The 11,589-nt window shown below is 42.0% G+C and overlaps 1 protein-coding gene across 8 annotated transcripts; it reads left to right on the forward strand.

Annotated features, from left to right (window-relative positions):
- The first annotated feature begins 467 nt into the window (after positions 1-467).
- On the forward strand, positions 468-10,817 carry LOC114477445 (zinc finger protein 865). Of its 8 annotated transcripts, none has more exons than XM_028469738.1 (4): positions 468-833; positions 1,199-1,299; positions 4,403-4,445; positions 4,533-10,817. In XM_028469738.1, exon 4 carries the CDS (start codon positions 4,963-4,965, stop codon positions 9,592-9,594), a length of 4,632 nt encoding a protein of 1,543 aa, XP_028325539.1. In that variant the 5' UTR covers positions 468-833; positions 1,199-1,299; positions 4,403-4,445; positions 4,533-4,962; the 3' UTR covers positions 9,595-10,817. The 8 variants fall into 8 exon arrangements, with proteins under 8 accessions (XP_028325539.1, XP_028325537.1, XP_028325542.1 ...); XM_028469736.1 differs by having other exon boundaries at positions 1,199-1,284; XM_028469741.1 differs by having other exon boundaries at positions 468-829; positions 1,199-1,284.
- The last annotated feature ends 772 nt before the right edge of the window (positions 10,818-11,589 follow it).

Here is an 11,589-nt window from a genome sequence, read left to right on the forward strand (position 1 = left end):
CATACAGAACGTTCTCATGAAGGCGTACACATTTACAGATTAGTTGTTTCTTAAGTCATATATGAAAAAAATTGCAATAATCGCCTTATACTTTAATAACGGGATATATTGTATCGTATTGTGACCTAAGTATCGGGATACGAATCGTATCGCCAGATGAAAGGCAATACACACCCCTAATATTTACCATAACGCATGGCTGTGGAAGGAGGAACAATAAAGCTCGTATGTCGGATTTTAGCTAAAGCTTGCATAGAGTGCTGGTAATCTTGTGTAGTGTAAACAAATGTATGTAGTTATAAGTGTCACCTATATGTAATTTATAGGATTAAATAAGGCTGAGCGAATCCTAAGGTGTTGTAGTATTACACTTGTAAAAGCAGAGCTGTACTTTTTGAACAGCATGTCCTCATTCTTGTTCTCTAGCCATCATCACCCAACATAGAACCCCGCTGATGCAGCTGCTGCTGCTGCTGCTACCCGGAAACATTAGCACTAGCTGGGCCGGAAAGGACCAACGTTAGGGGAGCACACGTCACTCACTGCTACCCAAAAATACCACCGCTGTCCACCTCCTTTTCTGCCCTGCCGTCGAAACGTTCGGCCCAAAGACCCGTATCGGCATAGTCTAATGGCAAAAAAGAAGCGACTTCGGCGCTGATATCAGAGGCAACGCAGCGAGCACTTAGCAAGCTCAGCATCCGTGAAAATGGCTCCGTCTAATACCTGGGAAATAGCACGCAGCAGCGGTGCGAGCGGCCACTAAGCTAGTAGTAGCCAGGCAGCGAGAAGAAGGCGTGACAGGCCCGAACCACCCGCAGCTGGATGCGTAGGTAAACATCTGCTTACATATAAGTCAAGTACATGCTAACGTTATTTTAAGCGTAGGCAGTAAAACGAACAGTAGCTAGCTAACGTTAGCATCGGGCTCCGTACGTGTTTTCTGGACTTCGTGAAACACCAGATACTAGCCCAACACTCCGAGCGCAGTGGAACAACAAGAAGCTTAGCTTAGTTTCTGTACGTGCACTTCTAATGTTCACCCTTTTAAATGATATAAACATTAGGTGGAGCCCTGCTTAAGTGCATCCGTCATTGCATGGGTCTGTGCTTCACTGTTGGTTGTTTACATTGCGCAGCAAGACTGTGGTTCTACTGTGTAATTTTTTTTAAAAACAGACTTTTCCTGCCTCCTCAGGAGCGCAGATTTACACAAAATGAGAGGCAGACACGGGTTTTCCTCGTCACTAACCGCCGGGTTCATCGCATTCATCAGAGGAAGCGGTAAGTTATGAAGAGGTGAGCCAAACGACATGCACTGAAAGAGCTGCTAGATAGGGAAGTGCACCTAAAGCTAAGAGTTCAAATGGTACCTTTCTATTGTCTATAGTGGTGGGCGATATTGTAAGATTTAGTATCGATCCGGTACAAGTAAATACTGAACCAGCATTGCTGATCCGGATACTTCTCTGATCTGAGGTTGATGTATCATCAAACTACTGACCTTTCGATGGTTTTGTAATCATTTGGTTAAAAAATCTAAGACAGAATATGGGCAAAGTTTATCAGTCGCTACAAAATACTACATTGTCAGGATTAATCTATTGGAACAGTTTTTAAACAAATTCTCCCCAAACATGTGTGGATTTTTCTTAAATAAACAAAGTGAATTAAATTATTTAAGAGCAAACTGAAAGAAAGTTTTTTTTTTTTTTTTTGAGGATACGGCAATGTGAAATTATAAAATAATAAGGGTTGAACTTGTATGTAATCATTTAGTATTTCTTTCACAGTTAACAAAAGAGTGATTATATTCCATCAAATCTGAGCCATCTTATATTCAGTATATGTTTTTTATCTCAGTAAATGTATTATGTGTGTTTTTTTTTGTGCCTTTGTTATGTTATCAGTCATTATACATTCCATACCTCAGTGGTTTTGCACATATTTATTGGAGTTTAATAGCTTGGTACATAATCTTTTTCCAGTTGCATGCAGGAGAGATAATTAAACTAGAGTATCAATCTTTTTACACTGGGATTGTCCAATACCAATGTTGCTATCGATATTTTGGATCGATCCGCCCACTACTAACTACTGTCTTAAGGTCACATTTAAATCTGTACCCTGTTGTGCAGAAATCTATCATCAAATACAACTGTAGAAAAGTAAACTACTATGATTTTAAGATGTTATAAAGTGGATTACTTCAGAAACTCCATAATCGTAGGTGTTCATTGCCTATGCAAGTGCATGAAAACAATATATTCACAATGACAAATGATACATTATCTGGAACTGATCATTTATCTTGCTTTGAAATCGATGTTTTCTCTGTGTTAGTATATTTACAAAGTCAGTGCAGGGCACTTGGAACTTATTTATATCTGTACTTATACTTATATCTGTAATCAAAGATGATGCATCAGAATATTCTACAGTTTCAGTTTTCCACCATGTCAAGGTTAGAATTGATTATGATCTAAATAATGGAGAATCACTGAGTGTCAAATCACAATGCAACTATTAAGTCACACTAGGGCTGCAAGTCAGGTCTAATTTAATGTCCCTACGTTAGCAATTTTCATGTTGATTGTAAATATAATTTCTCACTCTAGATAGGACTTCTGCAAAGTATTTTTCATTGTGGTTTATCTCAATAATACATTTTGCATTGTAATGGTGTCCTTTCATGCGTTGCCAGTCTGCATTTTGAGGATTGCCTTATATGGATTGTGAGGGGGTGATCCGGTCTGGCACTCAAGCAAGCTGAGTTTATGCTTGTAAACTCCACCATCCAATAGTTTAAAAAACACATTTGTTTACTTTATATAGGGTTAAACAGTTCTCCTGGGATAACTATAATAATTGTTACAGCAAATGCATTTAGTCAAATTGCTGCTGAGGCCATATCTCGCCGTCTGGTGTCAACTTAACAAACAGATTTCGGGAATTAATTAAACGGATGCTGACCGAAAGTGAAAATTACGTTGCTTAATTAACATTTACCAGCAAACTGTGGATTTATTAAACAGGTTATAGTTGTTTATTGTTCTTCCTTTTTTTGTAGAATGAGATGATAATCAAGCATATCAAAGATTGTGACATAGACTTTACCAGTCAGCAGTTTATCAACCTTTGGTCATTCACATTATGAACATTGGATTTAAAAATGTATTGCTTGTCAATGTATTTCATTTAAAATTCAATACAACATCTATCTAAAGGTGCGTTCACACCGAACGTGACTATAGCGACTGGAGTCACTTCAATCGCCACTGATGAGTCGCTTGAACATAGTGGTGCTTTTTGGTCACTTCATCGCTCTAGTGACGCGACGACCAGGGGTGGGTGGGTGGGTGTGCGTGCGTACGTGGGAAGCCGGTGACAGCGGGGAGAGAGAGGGTTGATCAGTTTTTCTCCGGCCGTATGTTTACAGCACTTTTCATTGATGGCTCCGCTTTTATGGTTTAAATGATCAACATACGGAGTTACTAAAGGATGAGTTCACTCAGAATTTAGGTTTATTCAAGAAGTTAACCGTTATAATTTAGCCCCGAAGAATTGAGGATCTGTAATACAGCCCTCAGCAGCAGCCGTCTGCACTATAGTGGGAGGGAGGGGCTGCTGCTTCGGCTTGAAAGACAGTGAAGGACGGGGAATTTGTCGCTTGAAAAGTTAAAATTTTTCAACTTTGAGCGACGAGGTTGTGCTTGACCTAGTCGCTCAAATCACACAAGTCACGCCGCTTGAGGGAGGATAACTTGAGATTGCGTCATTTACATTGATTTGAATGTTATCTAGTCACTCCAGTCGCGTTCGGTGTGAACGCACCTTTACAACTACAAACATTCTAAAAGGTTAAAGCAGTGTTATATGGTTTGTCGGTCATTCCCAAACACTGGAATGCCATGGCTCTTCAGTAAAGGCTCAAATCTATTTTAGCCTACCAATTGTGATGAAATCTTTTTTTTTATTGCATTGGAATTTTTATTCCAGAAACAACATTTTGATGTGAAAATGCACTAATGGGGAAGAAGTGAATATTTATAATTCTCACACAGTTTGTAGTTTAGGTTTCAACATTAACTTGGTAAGTGCAAGGTGGTGAAATGATACTGGTGGTGTATTGCTAAAATTGAATTGATCTGATTCAATAAAAACAATTGGCATGTATGCAGCAATTTCCACCTCGGACTGCAACTGAGAACAAGTGCTTTGTGGTAAGTTGTTCCAGAAAATGCTCCCAATGTGGTTCCTTTGCTTTAAAATGTAAAAAAAATGTCTTGAAATATTTTGAATCTATGGTTTCTCTCCTTGTGCATTTTACACAACAAGTAAGAAACAATTGGTATTTGAAATTTTATAAACCTCTAACTCTGTGTTTTCCCATTTTGGCTAGGACACCTAGGATTAAAATAAAGCCAGTGAACAACAGACAATAAGTACATTTTTGTGTATTTTTTTTCTTCTGTTTTTCATGATTAGACCTTTTTATGACTGCAATCTTTTTTTGAATTTTGTATTTTCAGCTGTCGAGACTTGGCTGAACACGGATGAGGAATCTTGTTAAGTGATGGAAAATATCATCGCTGCTATTCTCAGAGGAAGCAAGAGGAAGCCTTTTAAACGTTTTTAAAAAAACAAATAGATATTATTGAAGTTAGTTGGAACTCCTGCTAAGACAAGACACCTTTGCCTTGTGATGAACAACTTCTTATCTCAGGCAACCCCACTCATTTTGGAAAACAAATGTGGGCAGTGAATTATCATCTAAACAATCTGGAGGGACAAACTTAACAGTTAAGTCTTCATTTGATTGTTTCTTACAAGAAAAATAGTTGTAAAGCCTCACCCTTGGTGTCAAATAGTTTTTTTTTCACCAGTCTGTGGTGAAATTATTTTTGCCGCCCCTGTCACTTGAGGTTTGGCACCTACACCCCATGTACCAGTGAGTGGGAGATGTTCCAATTTGGAAAATACAATCTGGACATTATAGAGATGTTAAGTGGGCACCAGGCCCACCAGTTCAAAGGCCTCGGTTTAGAACGACAACTACAGCATCAGCAGCAAGTGCAACTTCATCAGCATCAACTACAGCAGCAGCAGCAGCAGCAGCAGGCTGAATCATCTGGAGCTCTACTGTCTGGACTGGGCTTGGGACCCCTGCAGGGGTCTAGAGGTAACGCCTTTTCTGATTCTGCCTCCATTTTTGCCAAGATGAGTGCCCCTCCTCCCCCACCTTTACAACAGCAGCCTTCCTCAACTCAGAGCTCTCGTTCAAAGTCAAGCAAGATGAGCAGCAGCAGCTCAAGTCATTCTTCAGGCTACCCACAGTTCCTGCGCTCTTTCCACCCGTCTGAGGCAGCACTAGCTCAGGAGCAGTTACATCCAGGTGTAGGCCGCTTTGATCACTTTCCTGGGGGAAGTAGCAGTAGTGGGAGTGCAGGGGGATTAGGAGGATTAGTAACATCAGCACCTCCACCCCCTCCTCCTTTGCATCCTGGCCTTTCTGTTCCCCAAGCATCACCTGGTCCTTCCTCTTCTTCTCCTTCTCCTTCAACCTCTGTAGCCACCTCTAATAACCCTTCTAGTAGCAGTGCTATCAGCTCATTGGGACACCAGTTGGTTGGGGCCCAGTCTGATGCACGAAGCCTTCACCAACAGTTTAGTTGCATGTTAGCCGCTAATCAGTATTTCCTTTCTGGGGTGCCTGCTAATGCTAGTTTAGAACAATTCTTGGTTCAACAGGGGACCCATAACCATTTAGGACTTGGTTTAGGTCAAACAGGTGGGGAAGCTAGCACTGGCCTTGCACCACCTCCTGCTTTGCATTCTTCCCATTCACATGGCCACTCTACTCAGCCACCACAGACTTCACACCAACCCCCTCAGCAGCAACAAGTTCCACCTCACACTCTTTCTCATTCTCACACTCATTCTCATCCGCATCACCCTCTCCACCCAGGTTCCCAGCCCTCATCCCTAAGTGGTTTTGACTTTCAGGGAATTCCTTTACTCTCATCAAATCAATTAGCTTCTCTGATGCAGCAGGAAGCAGGTTTGCCCCTTACTTTGCCTCTTCATTTATCCTTATCTAAAGATGATGGCAAAGGGGAAAGCAGTGGAGGTGGAAGTAGCGGCAGTACAAGTAGTAGCCGGAGGAAAAAGGCGATGGCTGGCTATTTGCCACAAAGAAAGTCTGATAGTGGTAGTAATAACAATAGCCATGGCCACAATAGTCATAATGGTAATCCAAATGCAAGTACTAATGGAGGGCTTAGCCACAGTCAGCCTCCTGCTTTAATTGGTAGTGGGGCTAATATGTCAAATATGGGTGGGGACCCATCTCTTCTAGCCTCATCCTCTTCATCATCATCTGTAGTTTCTTCCTCCTCCTCCTCTGCTCCCTCTTCCACTGCTGCCTCTGTATTGGTTACTATTGATTCTCAAATGTCTAAATCTGATAATCAAAGCTCAATGCAAGTAAACTCCACAGGTTCTGATACAGAACCCAGTTACAGCTGTGTAGAATGTGGCAAAAGCTTTCCACACCTTTCAAGCCTTCGCAGGCACATGCGCATGCATGAACCAACTGCCGCAGGCACTAGTAATACTGCCACTACTGGCCCAAACCCCATACACATTAAACCACAGCCTGACCCCAGCCTTCCCCATTCCACCCAGGAAACAGCACAACCTTCCTCCTGTCATAGCCCAGAAAAAATATTTAATTGTCCTGATTGTGGCAAAAGCTTTAAGAAAAAAGGGCACCTCCTGCAACATGGGGTTTTGCATTCATCTGCCCGCCCATATGGCTGCTCCACATGCTCTCGAGCTTTTAATCGTAGAGAGTCATTAACACGCCACGAGAAGATACATGAGGAAAAGCCATTCCGATGTCCTGCCTGTGGTCGTGCCTTCCGTGAGAGCACCTCTCTACTCAACCATGCTGCCTCAGGCACCTGCGGCAAGCCAGGTAGGGGACCCAAACAACGAGGCAGCAAGACAGGAAGTGACGGTGAGGACAGAGTTGGGGGAGGAGATAATGGAGGAGGGGAAACTTATCAAAACAATAGAGGAGTTATTTATGGGAAAACTGAGGAGGAAGATGGTGTAATCATTGTTGGGGAAGGAGAACCAAAATCTGGTTTAGGATGTGATAGTCTGTTTCAGCCTACAAGGGGAGGTAGTTCAAATGACAGGGAAAGAACAGATGGTAAATACCCCACTGACTACTCTCGGAATCGTTATACAGGCTACCATGATGACCATCGATCTCAAGGCAATCCATCTCCGTGCTACTCTGGTGCCTCCCCCTGTGGAAGTGGGATGGCGGGCCCAGCTCTGAGAAAGGCACCTTTGGCCCCAACACTGCATCCGCACTCACAGAGCCACAGCCAGCACCACCATCCGCAGCCGCCGCCGCCGCCGCCGCCGCAGCCTCATCTGCCCCTTTCTTCTCTACTGGATGACTCGGAGGATGACGTTACTAGCTCTGTCAACAATGCAATTTCTGCTATAACAGCTGCAAGTAATCGAGATGATAGGGGAGACATTATTGGGGGCCTTTTGGGTGGCCTTGGTTTAGGACCTCTGGGCTCACCTTCATCAACGTCTGGCATGGATAAGGGTTTTAGAGGTGGTGGAAATCAAGAGGTTATGAGCAGCAACCCACAGAATCCTGCTGCAAAACCAAAACGTCCTCGCAAACCAAGAGCTAAGAAAGATCCTGCAGCTGATGGGCAGCCACCTAAACGTAGGCAATACACTGCTAGAATGGGGCCCAGTGGGCTTCCTCGCACTCATCTTTGCAGCGTTTGTGGCAAGGGATTTGCTCGTCGTGAGACACTACGCAGGCATGACCGTATACATACCGGAGAAAAGCCCCATCACTGTACTATCTGTGGAAAGTATTTCAGAGAGGCGTTTCATCTAAGCAAGCATCAAACTGTACACTCTGGAGCAAAAAATTACAAGTGCAGCATTTGTGGGAAAGAGTTTGGTTACTCCCAGAGCCTCAGGAGGCACAGCAAACTCCACCAGAAGGGAGAAATGGAAGAGGTGCCCACAACACCAGCTCCAGAAAACCTTAATAGCTTTAACCCAAATTCTCAATGTAGCGTGGTCCAAGAAAGGAGCCAGAACCAAGCCCCAAGCACCTCCTATTACCCCTATTCTCAAGACATCAAGCCTCAGGACTCTACTTCCCAGCCTCAACCTCAATCACAGCCTCCACCACCTCGCCTCTACACCTGTGCTATATGTTGGAAGTCATTCCGCCATCACTTTCATCTGACGGCCCATCATCAGACTGTTCATGAAGGTGGGGGAGAAAAGCTTTTCTGCTGTGAGGTATGCGGCAAAGCATTTGCTTACTCTAATAGCCTCACTCGACACAGGCAGTCTCAACATGGCATAACCCGATCCGAGTCATCTAATCCCCAAGAAGGTAGCAGTGGGTCTGGAGACACCACAGGTGGAACTGATGGAAGTCAGTCAATATCTGAGAGTGAGGCTGCCACAAACGCCCTACTACAGATGGCTCCCTCCACCGAAGGCCATGGAGGCCAGAACCTTAGTGTAGTTACCCATAGCCACCAACAGGCTCCCCCACAATCAACAGCCGGTTACTCTCCCCTCTTTTATGATGCTGCAGTAGCCCAGGCTTCTGCCTCCAATGCCCCATCATACTCTCAACCTCTACCTCCTAACTCCACAATTATGCCACCACAGCACCCACATTCCCCAGCGGGTGTGAAAGGAGAGCACATATATCCTGCTGGATCTCGTAGTCGCACGCTTCACACAACAGCCCCATTCCAGCCTCTCACGGAACTGCCCTCTACTGAACATCATCATCTACATCACCATCCTCATCACTCCCACCATCATCCTCATCATCAGTCAGGTACCCAGTCCTACCAACATCTTGACTGCAACACCCAGATATCACAAGATGAAATCAGACGAGACAAGAAGAAAAAAAAAAAGTCCGACAGAGGTTGGAAAGAGAGTAATTGGGGAGATGTAGCTGACTTTAAGGGGGGTAGAATTAAGAAAAAAGTGAGTTGCTCAATAAGAGGCCAGTCACATAAAAAAGAAGGCTCCCTGCGTTTGACCATTAGGCGAGGAGGATCAGGTGGTGGCGGGTATAAACTTGTTAACCCTGGTGGAATGAAAGTTCAGATCCTGTCGTCTCTCAAAGTCCCCGTGAAAAGATTTGGCTGTCCCATATGCTCAAACTCTGTGTTTTCCCGTAAAGCAGGACTACTCGTACATATGGCTATAAAACACCCACAAAAAGCCATGAGCACTCAGGAGCGTTTAAGGTGCAACGTATGTGGGAAGCAATCTCACAAGGCTTTGGCAGCCTTCATCCATAGAGCCTTCCATCGTGCCAGAGGATCTTTCTCATGCCGACGCTGCGCCACTTGTTTTTGGAATGGTACACTTCTTCAAAGGCATAAGGAGACCTGCCGCCGCAAGGCGAAAGGTCTGCAGCGAGGAGATGCAAACAGGCTGAAGCTATCAAAGAATAAATGGGAGAAAGGGCCAGAGATGTCATTACTACAGGGACCATACAGATACTGAGAATTTCAGTGTCCGTAAAAGCTCAAAGGAATAATTTCCTCCGAAAATGGGAACATGAGGGGAAAAAAAGGACATGAGATGATCTCTGCTGTCTATTGGAGAGTTTGCCTTGTTTCTCTGTTGCATTTAATCTGCTGACTATTAGAATGAGTATGTTAACTACTATAGAGTGTTCTATTAATTATCACAAGAATTTCTTCCAATTTTCATTGGAAGGTATTTTCAAAGATGTGACTGTTTCTATAGGATCATTAATTAACCCTTAAGTGCATTGACACTATGCTTGGCTGACACTGTGCAGTTAATAGACAAGTTTAGGTAAAATGACCTGCTAATGTAATCCTCTCTCGATAACTAGAATACCTGCAACACCTCTTGCTGTATGATAAACATCTCTACTGTGTAGTATGTCTTGTTGTTGTTCACTTAGAGCCTTTAAGGATTTTTTAAACAGTAAAGTGCATTCATTAACAGTAGGAACATGGAGACAAAAACCTCTGTGGATAGTATGTCAGTGCATGTTTGTTCTCTGGTCAGTTTTTCTGCTGAGGGTGTGAATCACTGCTACATTTTGTGTTGGTCAATTCAATATATTCCCAACGACTTGTAGTGTAAGCCTGATTAGAATTTTTCTGCATATTCCTTACTGATTTATTCACACCTTGGTTATGTTTTAGGTTGCTGGTAGAGGATCCTTCTGCCAAAATAGGAAACTTACACAAAGCCTTGTTTATGGAGCTCAAGTTGTTTTATTGAGATATTCCTAGCTTTTATACCAAGATATTGATAAGAGGTTATACAGGTGTTAAAGTGTAACACATGTTTATCTCATGATATTTGTATGCTCTTTTTAGCAGTGATTATTTCTACAGTAATTGTGTTCAGTGAAAGGACCTACCATGGTGGAAAGTAATGTGATATTTCATGTATTTATGTGTGTAATCCAGTAAGTCTTCATGCCAATCTAATTCACCTTTTGGATTTTGTTGTTTTGCTGAGTCGCAATCATAATCTTTTTTTTTTTGTCAAGTCTTGTTTTTATTTCCCTTAAGGAAAATGAGTTTTACGTACATGTAGTCACTTTATTCACGTAAAACGTCTAAACCCTTGCTTATCCTTGTTTTTTCTTTTAAAGAAAGATATAGTTTTAGTACATTTTTACATTATTTACACAGAAGTTTGTAGTTGATTATATTATGGCAATGAATAAACATTAACTGTAATTGTTTTGTTCTTTTATTTTTTTATTCCTACTCCAATGAATAGCAAAAAGCACAAGCTGCTGGTTTCAATATATTTGAATCTGTTGAAGTTTTAAAGCTATCTTTCAGTATTTCCTAAATTGTTATCCAGCTGTTCTCTGGATGATGTAAACGTTAGGGTTTAATCACCTGATATTGATCGACACAAACTTTGAAAATACAAATATTAAAATTATGCCACATAGGAAAAAACATGCATTATTATTTTTTTTTTTTATCCCTGCCTAAGTTAAAGCATCCACTAGATGGCAGTAAGTAACATTCAGCATATATTATTTTTGTGGTCACATGGAGATCAGTGAAGAGTTGAACCAGGGGCCAAAGATTGGCTTTCATTGATTTGTGTTACTGTCTGCTGATCACTACTACACTACAAACAATTCAAACATGCATGGGCCTCTTTTGGTGGTTAGAATTGTTACACATTCAACTAGTTTACCAATGCTTGACACATATTTATATTAAAATTCACTTTTTGAAAAAAGACTTGTTTCTTACAGAATACTCGTTTTCATAAAACATGTTTATCAATAACTAGATCAGTGGTTCTCAAACGGGTACAGGAGCACTTTGCATGGGGTACACGGAAAGATTTAACAATTTCAAAATAGTCAGGGAATGCTTCTAGCTCATTTATAGGATGTTTTTGGTACAAATTCACCATAAACTAACAGTACTATTGCTCAATAAAATACTTTATTTTCTTGTAATTTATTGAAAGGATTATTTTATG

Source organism: Gouania willdenowi, chromosome 16 (assembly GCF_900634775.1).
Source record: "Gouania willdenowi chromosome 16, fGouWil2.1, whole genome shotgun sequence".
Classification (NCBI taxonomy): domain Eukaryota; kingdom Metazoa; phylum Chordata; class Actinopteri; order Blenniiformes; family Gobiesocidae; genus Gouania; species Gouania willdenowi.